Source organism: Cnephaeus nilssonii (genome assembly GCF_951640355.1).
Source record: "Cnephaeus nilssonii genome assembly, chromosome: 17".
Lineage (NCBI taxonomy): Eukaryota > Metazoa > Chordata > Mammalia > Chiroptera > Vespertilionidae > Cnephaeus > Cnephaeus nilssonii.
The window spans coordinates 23418067-23442166 of NC_137088.1; the positions used below are offsets into that span (position 1 = coordinate 23418067).

Below are 24100 nucleotides of genomic sequence, written 5' to 3' on the forward strand. Positions count from 1 at the left end.
CAGGCAAGAGAAATTCCGCCACCGGGACCCAGCACGTCCCTGCAGCCGGGGGATTAAGTGTTTTTCTCCAAGTCCAAGGCAAGCCAAAGCGGGCTGTGCTGGCCCGGGCAGGGCCCACAGATGCCCAAGTGACACCGCGGTCCAGAGGGCTGTGGGCCCACAGATACTCCCACCTCATCAGCAAGGGGACACTTCTGTGACTGGCTGACCAACCATGCCAACAGATGCACCAACAGCCCCTGAAAATAGATCCCAGTTGCTGTGCCTTCGCAAGAATAAATAATCAAAAACGTTACAAAATGCTGCCCAGCCATGTGAATGAACTTAATGCCACAGAGCTGAACCTTTAAGAATGGGTGAAGTTGTACATTGCGTTATGTATATTTTACATTTTTTACAATAAAAATATTTACAAATTTTGACAATTTTAAAAATATATATTTTTATTGATTTCAGAAAGGTAGGGAGAGGGAGAGAGAGATAGAAACATCAATGATGAGAGAGAATCATTGATCGGCTGCCTCCTACACCATCCACACTGGGGCTAGAGCCTACCACCCGGCCATGTGCACTGACCGGGAATCGAACCGTGACCTTCTGGTTCATAGGTCAACGCTCAACCACTGAGCCACGCCGCCAGGTGACAACAATTTTTTAAATGAGGGTTTTAAACAACACCACCAGGACCTCTCACGTGGGCTCCATTGGAGAGCAGTTTCTCCCCACCCGGAGGGGAAATGCCAGGCCACCTGGTCGAGCGCAGCAGTGCACACACAGGTGGATTGCTCCCACCCACCACACCAGCCAAATCCTCAGCCTCTCAGGCCACGTGCTGCCCAGGACCCTGTCCTGTAGCCAGTGGCCTGGACGCCTGGCCGCGGCGATGGGCCAAGTTTGGCTCAAACCGCCCTGATGTCCATTCTCCCGCTGATGACTGCTCCTGCCCGCTGACGTCCTGGGGAATCCTGTCCGCACAGCAGCCTCGCAGTCTCAGGAAGGGGGAGTAGGCATCCCAGCAGCAGCTGGGGGAGGTTCGCCCACAGCAGCCAGCCCTGTCCCGTCCCACCCTCCACCCTCCACCCCTCCACCCCTCCACCCCTCCACCCCTCCACCCTTCCACCCCTCCACCCCTCCACCTCTCTACCCCTCCACCCCTCCACCCCTCCAGTGTTTCCTGGGATCACCTTCTAAGTGAACTCCTTGCCCTTGAATCCTTGTCTCTGAGTGGGCTTTCGGGGAACCCAAACCAGACAGAGCTCCAGGGCTGCTGCGAGAGAGAGAGAGAGAGAGAGAGAGAGAGAGAGAGGGCAGTGGATCTTGGGAGGCAGACCTCACCTTCCCTGTTCCCCCTCAGACGGGCTCAGCTCAGGGCTGGGGTACAGCTGGGGGGCAGGGGAACCAACCCCAGTCCCTGTCCTGTGATTCCCCCTCCTCCCAACTAGCCCTCTGTGCCCCGGGGTAAGGTCCGCAGGAAGAGTTCCTGCTTTAAAAACAGGAGGGGGCCTCCGGGTAGACTTTTAGCCGCGCTAAACATCAGTCACCCACACGGCCACAGTGGACGTAAGCAGAAAGTAATAATCAAGCGGAGATTGGGGCAGCGCATGGTGCGGGGAGGGCCTGGGGGAGCGCACAGGGCAGCCACTCTGCAAATTGCTCCCTCGAAGTGGACCTGTCACTCCAGAGCCACTGACTCAGCCCAAGTCACCTTTACGATGAGCCCAGGGACCAGGGAAGGCGAATTAAGGGATCAGTGGCTCTGGGGAAATGGGATCTCCTCTTTTTTGTAACTGTGAGGATTTAAGGGGATTTCATGGGAGAAAGGATTCCTGATGACTTATTCGGAGCACGGAGGACTGGGACAGTGTGCTCTGCAGGCCCCTGCGCTGAGCCTGCTGTCGAACCCTCAGGGTAGAACCCTGCTGCTCTGGGCGAGGAGAACAGGACCCAGCAGGCTCAAGGGTGTCCATACAAGCAACTCTGATTTATTGAGGGTTCATTGTCAGGACTGCCCCTCATTGGAGTCTCACAGCAAGCCCATGACCCCATTTCACAGATGGAAAAACTGGCACAGCAAAGAATTTGTCCATGAACAGCTGTGAAGGGTAGAGCTGGGATTTGAACAACCCAGGTGATCTAGCTCCAGTGACCCCTTCATTGCTGTGGGGTTCTGCTTCCGGGCCTCGGGGAAGTCGCTGAGATGGAGGTAGGGATGGTAGGGACATACAGATAGACAGAGGCGCGCGCACACGCGCACAGCACCCCAAGCTAGGTCCAGCCATTTGAAGGGACCTCCGGGTGGTTCTGCCCGGAGAGGGGCCAACGGGCAGCAGACCCTGGGGACACGCAGGCCAGCCTGGCACACTGGCTGGCCCCCCTCCCGGTTCTGGGACTTGCTGCTCTGCATCAGCTGAGGGCAGGCACTTCGGCCCCGCCCCTCAGGCCCACTCGTCACTTCCGGCCAGAGAACACCAGCCTTCCCAGCAGCACCACACAGCCAGCCGCAGCTCCGGCTCCCTGCGTCCCCAGGAAAACCAGGCCCCTGCATGGGCACCGAGGGCAGTGCACAGAGCTCACCCACCGCATCCCAGGAGAGATGGAGGGCGGACCTGCTGGAAAACCGGGTAAGTGTGGCCGCAGAGCCGGTCACCCCCCACAGCTTCCCCTCTCCCCCCACGCAGCCAGGGTGCGGTTGACCAGGGCCCGCTGTTCCCACAGGAGCGCACAGTACGAAGGGGTCTTTTGGGCCCCTCACATGCTGCACTTCCCCCCCCCTCACTCAAAGGGTTTGGCCAAAGCATTCTAACACCTCCTTTCCCCTCTCCCCCCGAGGCTGCATCATTTGGGGTGGAGGGTGGAGGGTGGAGGCAGGCCCTGTGAGGTCCACCCCAAGGACCTCTCCCTTCCCCTGATTTCAAACACTTGGCTTATGCAAAACCTCTCAAGTAGTTCCTCAGCAAACACTGCTCTCTCTCTGCTCTGTCTCCAGGATGTTACCGTTACGGGTTGTCCTGGAGCCTATAGGGCAGGCGTCCTCAAACTACGGCCCGCGGGCCACGTGCGGGTGTTTTTGCCGTTTTGTTTTTTTACTTCAAAATAAGATATGTGCAGTGTGCACAGGAATTTGTTCATAGTTTTTTTTAAACTATAGTCCGGCCCTCCAACGGTCTGAGGGACAGTGAACTGGCCCCCTGTTTAAAAAGTTGGAGGACCCCTGCTCTAGGGGCTGGTGGCAATGTTGCCATCAATCTGTGCTCTACCACAGCACCCCTCCCCCCAAGGCAGTGTAACCCAGTAACTAGCTCCCCCGCGGGCAGCGCCCTGAGGTAGGTGCTTCACCTGATGACCGCGTTTATTCCCCCCAGGTGTGCGGTGGGTGCTGCTCTAGTTAGAAGTGGATTCAGCTGTGAGTGACAGGCCCCTCTCCAATAGCAGTAGCTCCAACCTGTGCTTCTCAAACTTTGTTTTGCACACAAATTACCTGCGGGTCTTACTGAAATGCAGGCTCTGATGTAACAGGCAGGCGGTGGGGACGGAGATGCTGCATTTCTAACCAATTCCCAGGTGACACAAATGCCCCTGGCCAAGCACCAGAAGCTTAGATGAGACAGTGGTTAATTTCCCTGCCAGGTACATGATATCCAAAGGGAAGGCACTCTAGGCTGGCATATGTTTTGATGGTGTCGCTTTGCTCTGCCATCCTCAGTAGCGAGTGTCTCCCTCCTAGCACAAGGTGGCTGCCCACGAACCAGCTGTCACAGCCCTATTTCAGCCAGCAGGAGGGAGGAATCATTGAAGAAGGGCACCCTTGCTTCCTTGGGACACTCCCCAAAAGTCGCACATGACATTTCGGCGTGTGTCGCTTTGCCCAGAACTTAGTCTTGTGCCTTCAGGAAGCCTGGGCAATGTACTCGTTATCCCAGGCAGCACGTGTGCAGCTAAAAATTGGTGATGGTGCTGGTGGTGAAGGGAGGTTGGTGGGGGTGGGGGAGGCTGATCAGAAAGGAAGAGATGCAGAGCGGATGTTGGGAATCTCACCCCCATTTTTCACAGAAAAGGAAATCAAAGGACAAGGAGCTTAAGTAATCTGAGCATTAAATGAGTTACTATATGAGCACATCGCAATCATTAGCGGATGTTTCTCTCCATGAGTCTGTGTGTAGTGTTGAAAAATAGCCCGGCCGGCATGGCTCAGTGATTGAGTGTCAACCTATGAACCAGGAGGTCACGGTTCAATTCCCAGTCAGGGCATTTGCCCCAGTTGTGACCTCGATCCCCAATGTGGGGTGTGCAGGAGGCAGCTGATCAATGATTCTCTATCATCATTGATGTTTCTATCTCTCCCTCTCCCTTCCTCTGTGAAATCAAAATATAGTTTAAAAATAAATAAATAAAACAAGTCATAAGGGCATTGAGAAGCCAGAGAAATAGGCCCAACTGCCTGTCAGAGCAAGCATTTGGCGGAGGTGCCAGGAGGTCACAGGTTGCTCTGGTCACTGAAATGGGGAGCTGGGTGGTGGTGGTGGGGGGTGGATGGATGACCTGCCTCAGCCCCTAGGCTTCCAAGTCCAAACGGGGAGTTGCAGACCAAAGGGAACAGGAATGGGGGAAATGGGCTTTTTACTCTGTCATGCTCCCATAAATGCCAGCTCATCTTGATATCATTCCTGCGTGCCAGACCCAGGGGGCCCAGCTTCCTGCCAGTGAGTTCTCTACCTCACTCAGCCATGCCCCAAAGTATGGTCCAGCCATCTGATCTCACATAGAGAATGCCCTGCAGCCTGGCCGGAGACACCTGGCAGGCTTGCTGAGAGCTACTCCATACTCCTTCAACCCAAGGCAGCCGTTTCAGGAACACTTGTTCTATCACTAAGTTACTTGACAATTTCAGAAATACAGGGTTGGAGGGTAACTCTGATAGCTTCTTTGAAACTAAGGTTTAAATAAAGGTTACTACAAGGCAAAGAGTCCTTAGAAGATATCAGTCCTGGTTCCGAGTCCTGGGCAAGCTGAGTGCCCCTCCCAGCCTCCCCGCAGTGCGAGGCAGCCCTGGTGGAGGGTCCGCCAGGGGAACCGGAGGGGAAGGGAAGTGGCCCTTTCCTGCCCTGGCTGGGAGGGCCAGGCACTCGCTCCTGCTTTGTGGCTGGTGGAGTGTGGAGGCTGCAGCCAAGGAGTCCAAAGGGCCTAGCCTTTTGCACTCGGATGTCGAGTGTGACTCGACACGGTTAGCATTAGAATAAAGGAATCGAGAAAAAAGCAAGCGAGTGCAAAGGGCTAGGCCCGTGGTCGGCAAACTGCGGCCCCTTGAGTGTGGCTCTTCCACAAAATACCACGTGCAGTGCGATTGAAACTTCGTGGCCCATGCGCAGAAGTTGGTTTTCGGCTCTCAAAAGAAATGTCAATCGTTGTACTGTTGATATTCGGCTCTGTTGACTAATGAGTTTGCCGACCACTGCCCTAGGCGATTGTGGACCCGTGTAACTTGCTCTGCTGGCCCCTCTGTGTGCCGTAGGCACTCATTGTCCCTGTACATTCTGCTCTCAGCTCCTTACCCCAGGCCTGAGGGCTCTCACCAGCCACAGGGTCATTTCATGGGGCAGGCCCTCCCCCGCTGGTGGGTAGGAGGTGGTGGATGACTCAGGCCTGTTCTAGGCTCCCAGGCCCCCAGTGGGATGGAGCCCAATTGCCCACAGCTCATCCACACCTCCTGGATGTGCCTCTTTTCTCTGCTTCACTCCTCCTCCCGCTCCCCGCCCCCCACAGGGCTTCCTGGGGTCCTTCAGGATCTGCTTCTGGGAAATGAAATCTACATCCCAACAGGAGATGGAAAGAGATTCCTTTCACCTCACACCTCACATGGGAAGGGCTGCCTGTGGACCCAAATGGGTGTGACAGGAGGGAGAAACGAACCTTTCCAGAAGGACCAGCGGTCTTTTCCTGAAAAGGGCACAGGTGTTATATTTTAGGCTTTGCTGTGCATAGGGACTCTGCTCCTACTGCTCAATCTGCTGTCGGCACAAAAGGAGCCAGACACCACACATACATGAACGGGTGTGGCTGTGGCCCAATCAGACACTTTACAAAATGGTTCCCAGTGGCATGTGCTGATCTCTGCCTTGGAGCAGGAAGCCACTCCAGAGAGAAGGGGTAACATGTTCCTCCTGTTGCTGCTCCCCTGCCCCCATGCCTGCCCCTTCAGTGGTCTCAGCACAGAGCTCTATGGGAGCCCACTGGTCCTGGCTGCCCTCTTGGACATCTCAGAGAACCCCGCTCTCTTAGATGGCCCACCTATAGCTCACGAGACACATAATGTAAATTCTTCACCTGTTCTTGGTGGTACTGCACGTCACAAATCAGTCTCAGACTCCCTCCCTCTCTACCTGGTGACTGTTTGGGAGCCATATCTGCTCCTCTTAAAGGTTCTTAGTCATGTGCAAGAAATTAAATCCAATGTTCCCCCATACCCACGCCATTTTAAGCTCCCTGAGACTCTTGTAAAATTGACCACGATTCTCCACCCCCTCCCTGTGGCCACATGACTTTCCAAAGTGACTCTGATGATTCTCCCATCAAGAGGTGGAGATTATTTTTCCTTCCTTGAATCCGGGCTGATCTAGTGACTTGATTTGGCCAGTACGATGCATAGAAACAAGAGTGAGCCTTTCCCAAGCCCAGACCTACTTGAAGAGACCTGGTACACTGTGCTCGCTCTCTCGTACCCCTGCTACTGTCTTGTGAACCTAGTCTGGTCTGCTGGGGGAAGAGAGACAATGTGAGTCAAAACTGAGTCTACCAATTCACCCCAGACTCATGAGGGAGCTCAGACAAGATCAACAGAACAGATTCGCTGACCCAACAGCTGACTACACATGCTTAGTAGCATCATCCTAGACAAGCTGATCCCCAGCCAACCTGCATGTGAATTTGTTAACTTTCTGAGGAACTGCCACACAGTGTCCATAGGGGCTGCACCAATTTACATTCCTACCAGCAGTGCCCAGAGTTCCCTTCTCTCCACATCCTCACCAACACTTGCTATCTCTTGTCTTTTTGATGATAGACATTATGACAGGCTCGAGGTAATATCTCATTGTGGTTTTGATTTGCATTTCCTTGATGATTAGTGATGTTGAGCACATTTTCATGTACCCATTGGCCATTTGTATGTTTTCTTTAGAGAAATGTCTACTCAGGTCCTTTGCCCGTTTTTTTAAAATCCAGTTGTTGTTGTTGTGTGTGTGGCTGTTGAATCATTTGAGTTCCTTATATATTTAGGATATTAACCCCTTATGAGATGTATGGCTTGCAAATACTTTTCCCATTCCAGAGGTTGTTGCTTCACTCTGTTGGTTATTTCCTTTGCTGTGTAGAGGTTTTTAGTTTGATACACCCTCATTTGTCTACTTTGTTGTTGTTGACTGTGCTCCTGGGGTCATTTTTTTAAAAAAATCATTGCCCAGACCAATGTCAAGAATCTTTTCCCACATATTTTCTTTCAGTAGTTTTAGTTTCAGGTCTCACATGTGGGTTGATTTTTGTATGTGGTATGAGCTAGTGGTCCAACTTCTTCTGCAAGTGGATATCCAGTTTTCCCAACACCATTTATTGAAGAGATTATTCTTTCTCCATTATGTGTTCTTGGTACCCTTGTCAAACATCAGTTGACAGTAAATGTGTGAATTTATTTCTGGGCTCCCTATTCTGTTCTATGTGTTTATGTCAATACCATACTGTTTCAATTATTATAGTTTTAGAATATATTTAAAAATCAGGAAGTGTGGTGCCTTTGCTTTGTTCTTCTTTCTCAAGATTTTGGCTATATGGGGTCTTTTGTGGTCCTATATGAATTTTATGTTTTATTTTCTATGAAAAATGCAATTGAAAATTTTGATAGTGATTACATTGAATCTGTAGATTGAATCTTTATGATTTCATGGTTATTAAATTACTAGAGGCCCGGTGCACGAAATTTGTGCATGGGTAGGGTCCCTAGGCCTGGCTGGTGATCAAGGCCGATCTGTGGGGCCACCAGTGGGGTGATCAGGGGGCCCCCTCGGGCACCTGCCTTGGCCAGCCTGGTGCTGCCTGCCAGCCGGCCCCACCCCAGATCGCCCTGCCACCACCAGTCACCTCCCTCTGTGGGGTGACCGGCAGGGTTATGACGGGGGGTCCTCACTGGCACCTGCCTTGAGGCCTGCGGGCTGGGGCAGCTCCTGCATTGAGCATCTGTCCCCTGATGGTCTGTGCACATCATAGAGACCGGTTGTCCGCCGTTTGGTCGATTTGCATATTAGGCTTTTATTATATAGGACTAGAGGCCCGGTGCACGAAATTTGTGCACGGGAGGGGGGGTGTTGGGGGGAAGGGGTGTCTCTCAGCCCAACCTGCACCCTCACAATCTAGGACTGCTGGTTCCCAACTACTCGCCTGCCTGCCTTCCTGATTGCTCCTAACTGCTCTGCCTGCCAGCCTGATCACCCCCTAACCACTCCCCTGCCAGCCCGATCGATGCCTAACTGCCCTCCCCTGACACCCCGGTCACCCCCAAATGCCCTCCCTTGCATATTCCCTCTTTATTAGATAGGGTTTTTTTCTTTAGCATATTGGACAGTCCTAACTGGTTTGGCTCAGTGGATGGAGCACTGGCCTGCAGATTCAAGGGTCCGAGGTTCGATTCTGGTCAAGGGCATGTACCTTGGTTGGGGGCACATACCCAGTCGGGAGTTTGCAGGAGGCAGTTGATCGATGTTTCTTTCTCATAGATGTTTCTAGCTCTCTATCCCTTTCCCTTCCTCTCTGTAAAAAATCAATAAAATATATATTATTAAAAAAGAAACATTTAAGATTCCTCCATACTACCTGGCTGGTGTGACTCAATGGTTGAGACCCCAGGCTGCCACCGCTGGAGGGGTTCGGGCCCTGGCCAGGCTGAGACCCCTCCCCAGGCTGCCATCTCAGCCTGGCTGCGGATAGCCCGGTGGGTGCCTTCCCTGGCCTGAAGATCGCGCATTGGGGGTGCACTGCGCTGCTGGCCTGACACCCCAGCCCCAAACCCCATGGCCCGCTTCGCCCCAAATGCGCGCGGCTCAGGGGGCAGGTCGCTGCCGGCCTGACACCCCGCCCCCAAGCCCCGTGGCCCGCTTTGCCCCGATGGCGCGCGGCTTGGGGGTGACTAGCCAGACACCCCGGACTGCCGCCACTGGGCAGGGATTGCTGTGTGTGGGGCGGGCGCCTCCCAGCTAGACACCCTGGACTGCCACTGCTGGGCAGACTTAGGGACTCCGCTGGGGCTTGGGGCTAAGAGGACTGGGCGCCGCCATTTTTGTCGCGGAGTGGTTAATTTGCATATTACCCTTTTATTAGATAGGATGATGCCTTGGTCAAAACAACTTACATTGTTATATATCTAGAAATGTGTTTGCTGGCTTAACTTTTGCTTTCACTTAACTTATGATTGCCAATGCCTGACGGTTTCTGCCTCATTACTGTTCATGTAATTTATGAATCAGGTGTCTAGAATGACCATTAGAAGCCAGCAAAGTTACTCACTTATTGGAATGCCAAAAATCAACCTACGAAGCAAGTTTTGTCCCTTTCAAAGTATTTCATACCTAATACCAGGTCTGTGTGAAATGTATGCAGGGAAGCTATTCATACCCTTACTTAACAGATAAGAAAACAGGGGCATTAAAGGAATGAGTCCAGTTGGCCATGGTTAAAGTATAGGGCCTAAGTCTGTGGCTCCTGACTTCTGGCCAAATTGTTTCTTGCTTCCCTCTCATTTCACCCCATTCCAACTTTCTGGACATGGACTTTGTGACTTTGTACTCTCTTAATCAAGAGAATGCAATCAAAGATATAGACAGGTGCTTGGCTTGGGGCTTTGCTTACAAAATCTGGGCTGTCCCACGATTTAAACTCCCTCAAAGGCAAGGACCAGACATTCTCTTCAATAAACAGTAAACAAGCTGATGATAAAAAGAAAATTACAGTCGCATGGGGTTATACAGCCTAGTTATTTGAATTTCAGTTGTTGTTACAAGAATTTATGGTATATTTATCATCATGAAAAGCATTTATCTTTGGGCAACTAAAGCAATAAGAAAGGCGTAGCACTTAATTTTACCCACAATATTTCCTTTAATTCAATCTGACACCACACAAAAAAGAATCAGTTAGAATTTACTGGCTCAGGATAATTCCTAATTCTCAGATGGCAGCTGCCAGAAAAGCTAATTAATTCAGATTGACTGCTGGGATTCATTTTTATTTGGACTTTAAGAAAATGAATGGGGGTAGCAGATCAATAGCATATGTGCAGCCTGGGCTCACATTCTGAGATGTCCTCTGCTGGTTGAGTTTGGTGCCCTTCTGAACTTTCTGGGAGGAGGGAGCCTTTCAAATATTAGCAAGAGCCAAAGCCGTTGGGGCAGGGTTCTAGAGCAAGACAGCTGGGGAGAGTCTGAGCTCTGAAGTGAGACAGGTCTGGTTTTGCTTTCTCACTCGCTGTGTGTCTGTGGGCACCTTGATGCACCATTCTGATCTTCCATTTCCTCCGTAACAGGATATAATGCTACCTGCTGCACAGGCTGTGAAAGGGAATTCGGTTGCATAGCGCGTCCTTATCGGATAGTAAGAGCATTGCTTACATGCCATCCCACCACACCAGGTCTTCTGTGTACAGTGTGGTCTGTTAGAAAAGGTTCCTTCTTTCATTCATTTGTTCAACCAACATTCACTGAGCACCTCTAATGGGCTGTGGCATCGAGTGCTGGGGACGTACCAGTGAACTAGATGCGGGAGTCCTGGCTGTGATGGTGTTTACTTTCTCATTGGGAGAGAGAACTGGTAGACAAGTAAATAAAGCATCTTTGGAAGAAATCAATCAAGTCGATGAGCTGAAGGGTGAGGAGTGAGAGCGCGTGGCCAGGGAAGGCCTGGGGGATGTCAGTGTTGAGCCTGGAATGATGAGAAGGGGCCAGTTCTGTCCAGCGCGATGGGGAGCATTCTAGGCTTAGAGATGGGGGGTTGGGGGTGGTGGTGCGTGAGGGGCATGGCGTGTGGCTGCAGCACCTGAAAGGGAGACAGAACCCGGAGAGGAGGCTGGGCTGGGCAGGGGCCGTATGTCTGGGACCTCCTGGTTAGGGGTTAGCAAACTTTTCCTGTAAAGGGATAGGTCACAAATCGCAGGCTCTGTGAACCATATGACTTCTGTCACAGCAATGGTTGCAGCAGAAAGCAGGCATAGACAATATGTAAATATTGGGCGTGGCTGTGTCCCAATAAAACTTTATAGACAAAACCAGTGGATGAGCAGGATTTGGCCAGAGGCTGTGGTTTTCCAACCCTTGTTTAAAGTAAGAGCGGAGTCTGAAGTTTATTCCTAGCACAATGGGCTGCCATTAGAACACGTTAAGCAGGGGTCTGATGTGGTTTGACCCATGTTTATAACTTTGATCTGGGCTTCACACCAATAATACAGTAATTCCTCACCTAACATTCTCAATTGTTGTTTTGGAAATTGTGGCTTTAAGCAAAGTGATATATAACAAAGACAATTTTACCATCGGCTAATTGATTTAAACACAATTTAAGTTCTTATGGCATATTTCTGGTCACACAAAAAAATCACCAAACGTCTAAATGAAGACCCCCAAACTTGTCTAACAGTAAACATGGAGATAAATGTGAACTAAACATTCATTTAAGAAAACTCATGCGTACATGGGGAGAACATGGAAACTCCAGACAGCGGCCCTGGCAAGAAATTGATTTTTTTCTCATCGGTGTTGAAATGACACAGAACAAAACGATGTGGCTGGAGGCACCTGTCTGCTAAGTTACAGCCGGGCCAGGTGCTGTGCACACTCTCCGGAGAGTCCAGATGCTACTCAAGGCCACCAGTGAGAGGAAGTAAAGGCTAAAGAGGGAGGAGGAGCAGGAGGGGAGTGAGAGGGAGGAAGGGGAAGGGGAATTCTTTGTGTTACTGAGAGTGGTCTTTGGGTCTGGCTCCTTTCAGGGTGCACCTAGAGATACCTAGTGTGGTGAGTTGTGGGATTTTGTTTATCATCATTGCTCTAAAGTATTCCGTTGTGTGAATATATTGCAATTTTTTCCACTCATTCTCTGGTTGGCTACATAACAAGGAGCATCTGGGTATGTAGGAAGTCTCAAAGGTTTAATTCGGCTGTCGGCACTCAGAGCTGGTCCCACAGGCAGCCCTGGGTCAGCATCCGGTTCTGTGGGTCCTAACAGACGTGCAGAGGCACGAGTGTGGGAGTTCCCCCAAAGCCCTGGCCCAACCCCCACTCTTGGAACCTGAGGGATTGACTTCAGATAAATGGGCCTCAACAATTTGGATTTGTACCCAAGGAGTGTACACGGGGGAGGTGGTGACGGAGGTGGGGTACCCTCAGTGTTTGGTTCCTTTGTCCCCATTGGACAGAAGGGCAGCAGACACATACCGAATGGTCACACCTGGTGCTAGAATGTTGATGTGCTTCCATACGAGTGGGAAAACAGGCACTGCCATGAGGGTCACCTGTGCCTCCCTTCCCCCCGCCACCCAGACAGAGCTGAGGCTCCCCTGGATGTGCACTAGCCTGCCAGCCTGTACCGCTCCTGTGCCCAGCCTCTGCCCCTCGGCCCAAGCAGGCCTGACCCTGGCAGGAGGACAGGGCACCTGGTAGAGGGGCTCACACCCTGGCCCGCAGACACCCACCAGTCCCCCGAGGTTGGGGCTGTCTTGCATCACTGCAGTACCCATAGTGCGTTGTGTCAGTTGTTGAGCATTTGGAATATCACATCTGCCTCCTGAGACCCATTTTCTGCCTTGGACAGCTGGAATGAGAATTGCTTTGAGGGCTAACTTTGATCCTTGATGAAAGAGCTACAGTGAACAACAGTAATAGTCATTGTAATAAAGATAATGGGTAGGACAAGGCTATCCAACACTGACTCAGCTCGAACGATGTCCCAGGCACAGTTCTAAGCATGTTACAAGTGTGAGCTCATGAGATCCTGACATCACTCTGGGGTAGTGCCCCAGAGATTTCTATTTCACAGATACAGAAACTTAGGGCAATGAAGTTGCCCAGGGCCTCACAGTTGAGTTGGTCAATGGCCAACCTGGGTTTCAAACCCAGGCAATCCGACTCCAATACATAGAGCGTAAGAGGAAAGGGGAGAAAGTACGTGCAGTGTGTCCTCTGCATTGTTTCCCCGGTTCCCAGACAGTGGAAATGATGTATGGGGGAGACAGAGCTGTAACCGGAGTCGTGGTGGCATAAAACACCTTTCCTTACCTGCTTAGTTGTCTTTTATTATTTTACTAGAGGCCTGGTGCACGAATTCGTGTACCAGTGGGGTCCCTCCGCCTGGCCTGTGGGATCGGGCCCAAACTGGCTCTCCAACATCCCCTGAGGGGTCCCAGATTGTGAGAGGGGACAGGCCAGGCTGAGGGACCCCACCAGTGCACAATCAGGGCTGGGGAGGGACGTGGGAGTTTGGCCAGCCGGGAGGGACCAAGGGAGGGCTTCAGGGAGTGTCCGGCCCACCTTGCTTAGTCCCAATAGACCAGTCCCCAGCAGCAAGCTAATCTACCGGTTGGAGCGTCTGCTCCCTGGTGGTCAGTGCACATCATAGTGAGCGGCTGAGCGGTCTTAGCATACCATTAGCATATTACACTTTAACTGGTTGAACAGATGACTGGACACTTAGCATATTAGGCTTTTATTATATAGGATCATGCATGTGTTCATATATTCATTCAACAGCCATCTATTAAGTTTGAAAATGGTGTTAAGTAGGAGGCATTCCAGGTTCAGGTGATAGCTTTATTTTTGGTGGGACTGAATGCCAGCCAAGAACAGACACGGAAGTGGAGATGTCCCAACCGTGCTGGTGGCTCTGGGAGACCCAGGTGCAGGTGGGAAGTTTGCCCCCGCCCTACATGCTCTGGGAGACCCAGGTACTGGTGGGAAGTTTGCCCCTGCCCTACATGCTCTGGGAGACCCAGGTACTGGTGGGAAGTTTGCCCCGCCCTACATGCTCTGGGAGACCCAGGTGCAGGTGGAATATTTGCTCTCGGCCTTACCTGCTCTGGGAGTCCACCCATGCTCTCTTAGGCTATGGTTGAGCTGGCACCTTGCCAAGGGCATGTCCATGTGGGATTGAGCCCAATCTAGGGCACAGAGTGCTGCCCTTCTTGTAGGACTTGAACCCTGGCTGGCTGCTTTGAAATATGGCCACTGATTCTTTGACATCCCTCCCATGGAGAGTTGGGTCCATGTCCCTCTCCTGGCCTCGCCCCCCTGTGCCTGGCTGGGCCTGTGACTACTTCAAAAAGTGATTATGCAGGAGCACTGCTCCAGACTGCTGGGCGAGGTTGTCACAGGCCATGCAGCGGCGGCCTTGTCGTTTGGGAAGGCTCCTCTCGGAGCTTTGAGCAGTGCCAGCTCCCTGACCTCCGTGCAGACGGGGTCACCTGGAGGCGCTCCATGCGCGGTCCAGCCAGGCCCCACCTCCCTCCATCCAGCCCCGAGCCAGGGGGTGTGAGGAAGCGTCTCAGGGTTGGGTCCCCCAGGAATGGCTTTGGGCTTTATTTTATTGTGTTGATTTCATGGACACCCACATCTTCCCCTGTCTCTTTCCCTCTCAGCAAAGACGACAAGGAAAGGCGGTGAACAGCACAAGTGGAGCCAATAACACCCAGACGGTGAGTACCCCGCTGCTCCCCATCTCCAAGTTGACACACGTGGTTCTTCACATGAAATATCTCGCACGTCGATTCCAAGTATGTGGGGCACACCTCTGGACGATCGACGAAAAACATTAGAACGAAAGAGAGGGACCTAGATAAACAGCCGAAGGAAATGATACAGGGACAAGAGATGCACTTAGGAAGTATCTATATAGGTTCCTAATCATAGCCAGAGAGCAAGACCACATTACTCCCTAATTACTTAGAATAAGATCCAAGCTCCTTTCAGGGTCTACAGCGTCCCTCCTGCTTGCCTCTCAGCCTCATCTCCTCTGATTTTAGCTTCACTCACTCGCTCTCCAGCCACCCTGGCTCATTTCTGTCCCCCACTGAGTGTGTTCCCACCTCGGTCCTTTGGGGCCAGGCTCCCTTTATTGTACGTTCTTTCCCAGATCGCCATGTGGCTCCTTCTCATGATTCAGGGCTCTGCTCCAAGGCCACCTTCCCAGAGAGGCCCCGGACACCCTCAGCTCAAGCACTCCTCATCCTGCCTCAGTTTATCATCACCCCAGTCCCTGTTCTATTTATCCTTAGTACTTGTCAGCATCTGAAGGGGTCTCATCTATTTTCTTGTTTATTATATTGCCTACTCCCCACACCTGAATGTAACATCCACCAGCACAGGGAACTTACTGCTCTGAAGTAGAGCTGCTAGGGTTTCCTACAATCAATATTTATGAATGAATGAATGAATGAACGAACGAACGAACTTACATATCACCACAACATGTTAGAACAGAAAAAGAGAATAAATCAAAAAAGTTCCCAGGAAAACAGGCTACCTGCAAAGGGATAGAATCAGAACAGTCTGCCTTCCCATCAGCAGTAGTGGCGCTAGAAGCAAATGCAGTGCTGCTTCCCTGTCTCAGAGAAAAGGGGTGGAGCCTAGAATTAGACACGCAGCCAAACTTTCAGTCAAACCCGAGAACAAGGTCAAGAATTGTTGAACATGGAAAGACTCAGAAAATTTGCCTTCCATAAACACTCTCTGAAGGAATTACAGGCATCCTCAGCAAAAATATCAACAACAAAAACAACGAAACAAAACCAAAAAACAGAACGTAAGAAAGCAATAGATAGTAAAACGAAGTCGTCATTGTGATCAAATGATCCCAGAATTAAATCTGAGCAGCAGACCAGAGAAGCAGTTAGTCCAAATTAAGAACAAAAAACTCAGAGGGATCAGAGAAAAAAAAAGTCTTCAAAATAGTCTGTAACCAATTATATCATTAAGAAACAGGAAAGATTTTACTGATAAGGGAAAAGCATGAAATAATAATAACAATATATCATGTTTCCTCTTCCCATTCCTACTCCCAATTGTTTTTCTCCTAGTGTTTAAGTTAGTCTTCTCTTTTAATCTATAATAATAAAAACATGCTAATTAGACTGGACATCCTTCTGGGCGGCCGGAGGGAAGCTCAGGTCCTGGGTGCCGGAGGGAAACTGGTGTCAGCAGCCGGGGGAAGGAAGGCTTACTTTTGCACAAATTGAATGCATCAGGCCTCTAGGTATAAAATAAAATTTGTTGAAGTATAATTTACATACAACGAACTGTAAGATTTCACATATGCAATTCAATGATTTTGACAAATGGCTAGGACATTGTAACTACAACCAGTGTAACTGCAATCAATCAAGAGACAGAGTGAGGTCTGTCCTCATGTACATCCCTGCAGGAAGTTCCCTTTGCAGTCACCTCCCACCAAGGCCCTTTCTATCACTGGATCTTAGCTTTACCTATTCTAGAGCTCCGGATGAACGGAATCGCACAGTAGGTACTCTTGCGTGTCTGTCTTTATCACTCAGCTTGACGTTTTTCTAGTCACGCACATTTGTTGCAGGTAACAGCAGTTTGTTCTTTTTATAGCTGAGAGATATTCAATTTCATGACTCTAACTCAATTATGTTTATTTTCCTTTTGATGGTCATTTGAAAAAAGTTTTTGAATATTAGGAATAGAGCTACTGTCCACATTCTTGTGTGAGTCTTTATGGAGGGTATAAGTTTTCATTTCTCTTCAGAAAATTTAGGGTTGGAATTGCTAGTTCATAGGTTAGGTGTATGTTTATTTACTTACTTTTTAATTCTTTGTTGTTGAAAGTATTACATATGTCTCCATTTCCCCCACTAACCTTTCCCCGTCCACTCCCACCCCCCAGCACAAGCCCTCATCCCCTTACTGTCTGTGTATATTGGTTATATTGGTTATGCTTATATGCATGCATACAAGTCCTTTGGTTCATCTCTTATCCCCACCCCCACTTTCCCTTACCCCCCTCTGAGGTTTGACAGTCTGTTCGATGCTTCTATGTCACTGGTTCTATTTTTGTTCATCACTCTATGTTGTTCATTATTTTCCACAAATGAGTGAGATCATGTGATACTTTTCTTTCTCAGGCTGGCTTATTTCGCTTAGCATAATGCTCTCCAGGTCCATCCATGCTGTTACAAATGGTAAGAATTCCTTCTTTTTAATAGCAGCATAGTATTTCATTGTGTATATGCACCACAGTTTTTTAACCCACTCATCTGCTAATGGGCATTTAGGATGTTTCCATATTTCAGCTATTGTAAATTGTGCTGCTATGAACATAGGGGTGTGTATATTCTTTCTGATTGATGTTTCTGATTTCTTGGGATATATTCCTAGAAGTGGGATTACTGGGCCAAATGGGAGTTACATTTTTTATTTTTAAAGGAAATTCCATACTGTTTTCCACAGTGGCTGCACCAGTCTGCATTCCCACCAGCAGTGCACGAGGGTTCCTTTTTCTCCACATCTTCGCCAGTACTTGTCATTTGTTGACTTGTTGATGATAGCCATTCTGACAGGTGGGAGATGGTACCTCATTGTCATTTTGATTTGCATCTCTCGGATTATTAATGACTTTGAGCATTTTTTCATATGTCTCTTGGCCTTCTGTATGTCCTCTTTGGAAAAGTGTCTATTTAGATTCTTTGCCCATTTTTTTTTTATTGGATTGTTTGTCTTCCTTTCAAGTTGTATGAATTTGTTATATATTTTGGATATTTACCCTTTATCAGATGTTTTCCCATATAGTGGGCTCCCTTTTCATTTTGTTGATAGTTTCTTTTGCTGTGCAGAAGCTTTTTATTTTGATGTAGTCCAGTGTTTATTTTCTCCTTTGTTTCCTTTGCCCTATGAGATGTATCCATAAATATATGCCTATGAGAGATATCTGAGATTTTGCTGCTTATGGTTTCTACTAGGATTTTTATGATTTCACAACTTACATTTAAGTCTTCTATCCATTTTGAGTTTATTTTTGTGTATGGCATAAGTTGATGGTCTAGTTTCATTTTTTGCATGTATCTGTTCAATTTTCCTAGCACCATTTATTGAAGAGACTGTCTTGAGTCCATTGTAAGCTCTTGCCTCCTTTGTCAGATATTAATTGAGCATAATGGCTTGGGCTGATTTCTAGGGTCTCTGTTCTGTTCCATTGATTTAAATGCCTATTCTTGTACCAGTATCAGGCTATTTTGATTACGGTGGCTTTGTAGTATAACTTGATATCTGGTATTGTGTTTCCTCCAACTTTGTTCTTCTTTCTCAAGATTGCTGTGGCTATTCAAGGTCTTTTTTTGGTTCCATATACATTTTGGAGTATTCTAGAACAGTGAAATATGCTGTTGGTATTTTAATAGGGATTGCATTAAATCTGTAGATTGCCTTGGGTAGTGTGGACATTTTAAAGATGTTAATTCTACCAATCCGTGACCACGGTTTAATCTTTTACTTGTTTATGTCTTCCTCTATCTTTTTTTCAATGCCCTGTAGTCTTCCAAGTACAAGCCTTTTACCTCATTGGTTAGGTTTATTCCCAAGTATCTTAATTTTTGTTGTTGTTGTTGCAATGGTAAATGGGATTGGGGTGTGTGTGTGTGTGTGTGTGTGTGTGTGTTTAGTTTCTCTTTCTGAGAGTTCATTACTTGTGTATAAACATGCCATTGATTTCTGGAAGTTAATATTGTATCCTGCTACATTGCTGAATTCATTTATTAAACCTAGTCATTTTTTGGTGGCATCTTTAGGGTTTTTCTATGTATAATATCATGTAATCTTTATGCAACAATATTAGTATAAAGGTGGCTATTGGTTTAATTGTAGAACCAAAGATTGAAAACTTATAGCTACAGGACAGAATATTAATGCTACCCAGAGACACTGCCAATGTGACAAACAGTGGTGTGGTGACTGGGAGCTGGGGGGTGGGGAGGCGGGGGGGAGATCGTGGAGAGAACATGGGGAACACTAACTGGCTGATCAAACGTGGTGGTGGATCAAAGTATTATAGTCAACAATTGATGTATCAGGAAACAGTTTTAAATAGGTTACTAAAAGCTATAAAGGTAAACCAACAGAACTAAAATGAAAATGCTCCAAGCAGGGCTTGGGAATGGAGGGGGGGGGCAAAGGGAAGGAGCAGTGGAATGAGCCGTGATTGCATTTTCCCCAGTGTGCAGTCACGGGTCTTTCTAAAGTGGGTCAGGCAGAGGCAGGGACCAGCCTGTCTGTAGCTGCTCTGACCGTTAGGGTAGCCACTAGCCACATGCGGCTATTGAGTTATTGGAACGTGGCTAGTGTGATTGAGGAACTGCATTTTTAAATTAAAATTTTATTAATTAACTAGAGGCCTGATGCACGAAATTCATGCAGGGGAGGGGGTCCTTCAGCACAGCCTGTGCCCTCTCGCAATCCATGACCCCTTGCTCCTAACCGCCCACCTGCTTACTCCTTACCACTTGGCTCCCGCTCCTTAGTGCTGCCGTGGAGGTCGGAGAGGGTCCCGCCACTGCTGCTGTGCTTGCCAGCCGTGAGCCCAGCTTCTGGCTGAGCAGTGATCCAGCTGTGGAAGCACACTGACCACCAGTGGGCAGCCCCTGCGTTGAGTGTCTGTCCCCTGGTGGTCAGTGCGCATCATAGCAAACGGTCGTTCGGCCGTCCAGTTGATTTGCATATTACTCTTTTATTAGATAGGATATGCAAATTAATAGTCAGTGTGCCTAGTGGCTATTGCATTGAATAGCACAGATATAGATGTTTCCTTCATCATCAGAAGTTCCACTGGACAGCGTTGGTCTACAGTTTGAGTGACAATTATCAGAAGAATCAAAACCAGAAATGATCCAGCATTAATTCTTGGCTGGGGAAAATGGAAGGGGGCTTTTACTCTTCCTATCATACCTCCTTTACACTTTGAGTATTTGTCATTGATATATTTTCATGTATGTTCAGAATGCTCATCTCAACCTGTCATCTCGATGGCCACAGCAGTCCATTTCCACAGGAGTTTTATGATTATTTTGTTTTGAGTTAAAAAAATCTTTTTAAAGGAAAGATATTTGTTCTTGTAACTTCTAATAGTCACAGTTAAACAAATGTCATTGTTAATTCCTATTTTCTTCTGCCTAACATCGTGGCTCTGATAAAACACAAAATTATTCTAGTTCATAAAATTGAATTGCTATTTGTCACCTTCCCGGCCACAGCTCTACTTCTTAAATACTCAATTATTTGATTCCTGTGATCCTTCAAGAGAGCTATGCTTTTTCTTACAGTAAAAGCCAGAGCTTCTCAGAGAGAGGAGGGCAATGTTGGTGGCACCTGAACACATTGGTGTGCAGAGGGGCCGCCCAAGCCACTTCCCAGGGGAGTGGGAGGGGCACTGGCACTTTTTAATTTACCTTCTTCAGCACTTGACCTTTTTGGCAACAAGGAACATATATTCCTTTTGTAATTAAGTGAATCCAATAAAAAGTGGATTAGATATAATAAAACTAAATGTTTGGCACTAACCTTTTAGAAAAATGAGACCAAATCCTTGAGGAGGCAGCCAGCGCCCTCACCATCTCACTCCGCACCTCCCTCTTTCACTCAGCATTCTGGGCTTAGTGTGCTTCCTTTAGTCCTCAAGCAAGCCACCCTGCCTCCCACCATGGGCTTTGCAACCTGCTGGTTTCTCTGCCTAAATTGCCTCACTGGCTTCACCCTTCTTCACCATTTTTGCCTTCAGGTCTCAGCTAAAAGCCCACTTTCTCAGGGAAACCTCCATGGCCGATTGTATTTTCCAAAGGTGGTCTTAACAATATCTCCTATCCCGTATTCTATTCTGCAGCATGACTTTGCCACTCACCCATCAAGAGGAGGCGTCAAGTTCCCTACCCCCTTGAGCCTGGGTGGACTTAGTGACTTGCTTGAACAAAGGAATGCAGGAGAGGTGACCTGGGACTTCCGAGGAGAGGCTGGGGAAGACCTGCGGGTCCCTTATGGGCCATCTGGGATGGCGACTCCCTCTTGGAACCCAGTGCTGCTATAAGAAGGCCAAGCCACACGGAGACCACGTGCAGACACTCTGATTAAAAGCCAGGGGAGGGAGCCATCTCACGTGTCCAGCCCAAGTGGACGGCCGCGGTCCCTGCTGCCAGCAGCTGCACGACAGACCCAAGAAGAACCACGGAGGTGAGCCCAGCCCCACAGAACCCTGAGAGGCAGTGAGTTACTGGTTTAAGTTTTGGGGGTTGTGTCTAGGAGCAAAAGGTATCTAGTCCATCTTCCCAGGAGGGTGGGGCCCCCATGACACTCTCATGGACCCCCCTTTCGAGAATAACGGGAATAATAGTGAGTCGACTGTGAGCCAGGCACTGGGCCTAGTGCCTTACGGACACTATCTTATTCAGTCCCTCAAAAGGTCCCGAGGGAAAGAAGCACTTTTCAGTCCTTCTTAAGTGAGAGAGACAAGGCAGGTTGGGAACATTAAGATCACTTCCCCTCTCTGCTCAGCCAGGACGTGAACCCAAGTAGCCTCTTTGCAGCACTTCCCATGGTTTGTCCTGGTCCCTGCATCTTTAGGATCGTTTGGATTAATGTCTCTTCCTTCCCAACTAAATTGTGAGCTCGTGGGTGTTGAAAGCATGCTGTTTTTGTGTGTGGTGAATCTTTGGTGCCTAATATGTGTGCAATACAGTCAGAGTGAATAAATTTCAGTGGCTTCCAGGGGGCTCGCGTTCAAGGTAAAAGAATAAAAGGCCAGCCCTAGCTGGTTTGGCTTGGGATAGAGCATCGGCCTGCGGACTGAAGGGTCCCAGGTTCGATTTCAGTCAAGGGCACATGCCAGGTTGTGGGCTCGATCCCCAGTAGGGGGCGTGCAGGAGGCAGTCGATCAGTGATTCTCTCTCATCATTGATGTTTCTATCTCCCTTGTCCTTCCTCTCTGAAATCAATAAAAATATATATTTTTTAAAAATAAAAGGCCACTTACCTCATTATTCCTTATGACCTCTACCCACCTTGTAGTTTAGATAGGAAATATGTATTTGGAATGCAGAGGAGTATGGATATAGTGCTTGGGAACATAGGCTTTGGAGCAGACAGATCTGGGTTCAAATTCTGACCTGAGCATTCTGTGACCTTGGCTAAAGTCATCATCTCGTCAGCTGTAATATAGAGTACATACCGTGCTGGGTGTAGAGAGGATGAAATAATAAAATAACATGCAGAATTCCTTGAACACAGGGCTTGGCATGCAATCCCAACAGAGTCACACACAACAGACAGAAAATTCTTCCAAGTCATGGCACAAGTGAGGTCTGCTCACATCACACCTTAGCTCAGACTGAAATGGCGGAGAGATGCCTAGCTCGGGCATTCTCATTCCCTGGGTGGTACAGGGGAGCTACGCGGTGACTACACTGACATTTGCAATTATGGTTTTTTAAATCCTTGATTAAAGATTCAGCGAATTCAAAGTATTCAATATACGAAATCGGACCTCATCATGAAGACTACGAGCTGGACGACCTTCCAACTCCACGCAGATGGACAGCACCCTCTCTAGGTGGTAGGACATGTGGCCGGAGAGGAACTCTACCCGGCCCGGCTCCTCGGCCACACAGCCCTGAAATGGAGGAGGTGAGCATTTGGGGGTTAGAGGCTTTCTGCCCCTCCATTCAGAAGCCATAGCGGCCAAAAGCAGAAAATAGGCCAACACCTGAAATACGGCTTAAGAGGCAGAGAGGGCGGAAGTTCTTCTGTGTCAGAGAGACCTCAGGGACTTCCTCCTGCATGGGGCCTGGGCACGGCTGCTGGAACCAGACAAGGGCTCCATTCACACGCTGCCCATGTCATTTCCCACTGCACGGAGCAGCTCTTCGCTGTAGTCTCCGTGCATTTTGCCCAACTCTTCGTTTTCCTGTGTTCTCGGCAGAGCTTTCCCAGTGTTTTTCTTTTCTTTTTTTAAAGCCATCTTTTTCTTTCTTTTATTTACAGGGGTGACATTGCTTAAAATTATATAGTTTTCAGGTGTACAATTCTATAATACATTATCTATATATTGTATTGTGTTTACCACCCAAAGTCAAGTCTCCTCCCATCACCACTTCTTATCTCTTCTTTACCCTCTTCTACCTCCCCCAGCCCCTCTTTTCCTCTGGTAATCACCATACTCCTGTCTATGTCTGTAAGTTTGGGGTTTTGGCTTAATTCTTTCACCTTTTCACCCAGTGGTTTTCATGTACTTCCCATTAGACATTGGTCCTAATTAGGAGTGACGCACCATGTGTGTGTACGATGTGACTAATGACGGGGGCATTGTTTGTATTTACAGTAACTCACACCGGTGTTCCCCCATTTGAAGAATGTAATGACGGCAGGAAGCCAGCATGCTACCCCACGGTTACCACAATTTACGAACCCAGAGGTAGGTGTCTCACTTGTTTGACCAAGTAGGGGTTTTAAGGCCTCTGCAGGTTCAATCCGGAGTGTGCCTACAATGTTTTCTTTGCAAGAGAGAACTGTTTGCAACCTTAACTCAAGCACATTAGAATGTAAAGGACAACTGAGTAAAGGAATGGTTTTTTAGAAGGATATTTGGGAGTTGGGCAGAAATAACTTAAGATATGTTCAGCCTAAGCATTCCCCTGATTGAGGAATGACTGAGATGCCAAGTTAAAGGTTTCAACACTTACCTGCTCACATACCTGAACCATTGAAAAGAAAATGGGAAAATCAAAAAGGGGTTGTTGAAGATTTAGACACATCTTTTACTCTTCCAAAATCTGGAAGCCATTTTGATTTGGGAGAAGTGGTAATTAGGCTGCAGGGTTTGTTATTTTTTTTTTTTTTTTCAAAAATAGCACCAAGTTTCACTGATTTGAAAAATAAAAGCTTGGGTTAACAACCCAGCTGGCCTTAGGGAAGCTACATCTTCTCTGGCCTTGAACTTATCATTTTTGCTATTTGGGGGCACACTCTCTCTGGTGTGAATTAAGAAGTGGAAGGGGGTGTCTCAGCCCACTTTGTAGTCAGGCAGTTGCCAC

The 24100-nt window shown here is 48.5% G+C and overlaps 1 protein-coding gene across 1 annotated transcript; it reads left to right on the top strand.

The window, feature by feature from the left end:
- The first annotated feature begins 2495 nt into the window (after window positions 1–2495).
- Window positions 2496–23478, top strand: LOC307113707 (uncharacterized protein). The gene is made up of 5 exons (XM_079795569.1): window positions 2496–2621; window positions 14657–14713; window positions 20902–21245; window positions 22516–22694; window positions 23389–23478. The coding sequence occupies exons 1-3, from the start codon at window positions 2544–2546 to the stop codon at window positions 21100–21102; spliced, it is 336 nt and encodes a 111-aa protein (XP_079651695.1). The 5' UTR covers window positions 2496–2543; the 3' UTR covers window positions 21103–21245; window positions 22516–22694; window positions 23389–23478.
- Window positions 23479–24100: the final 622 nt, after the last annotated feature.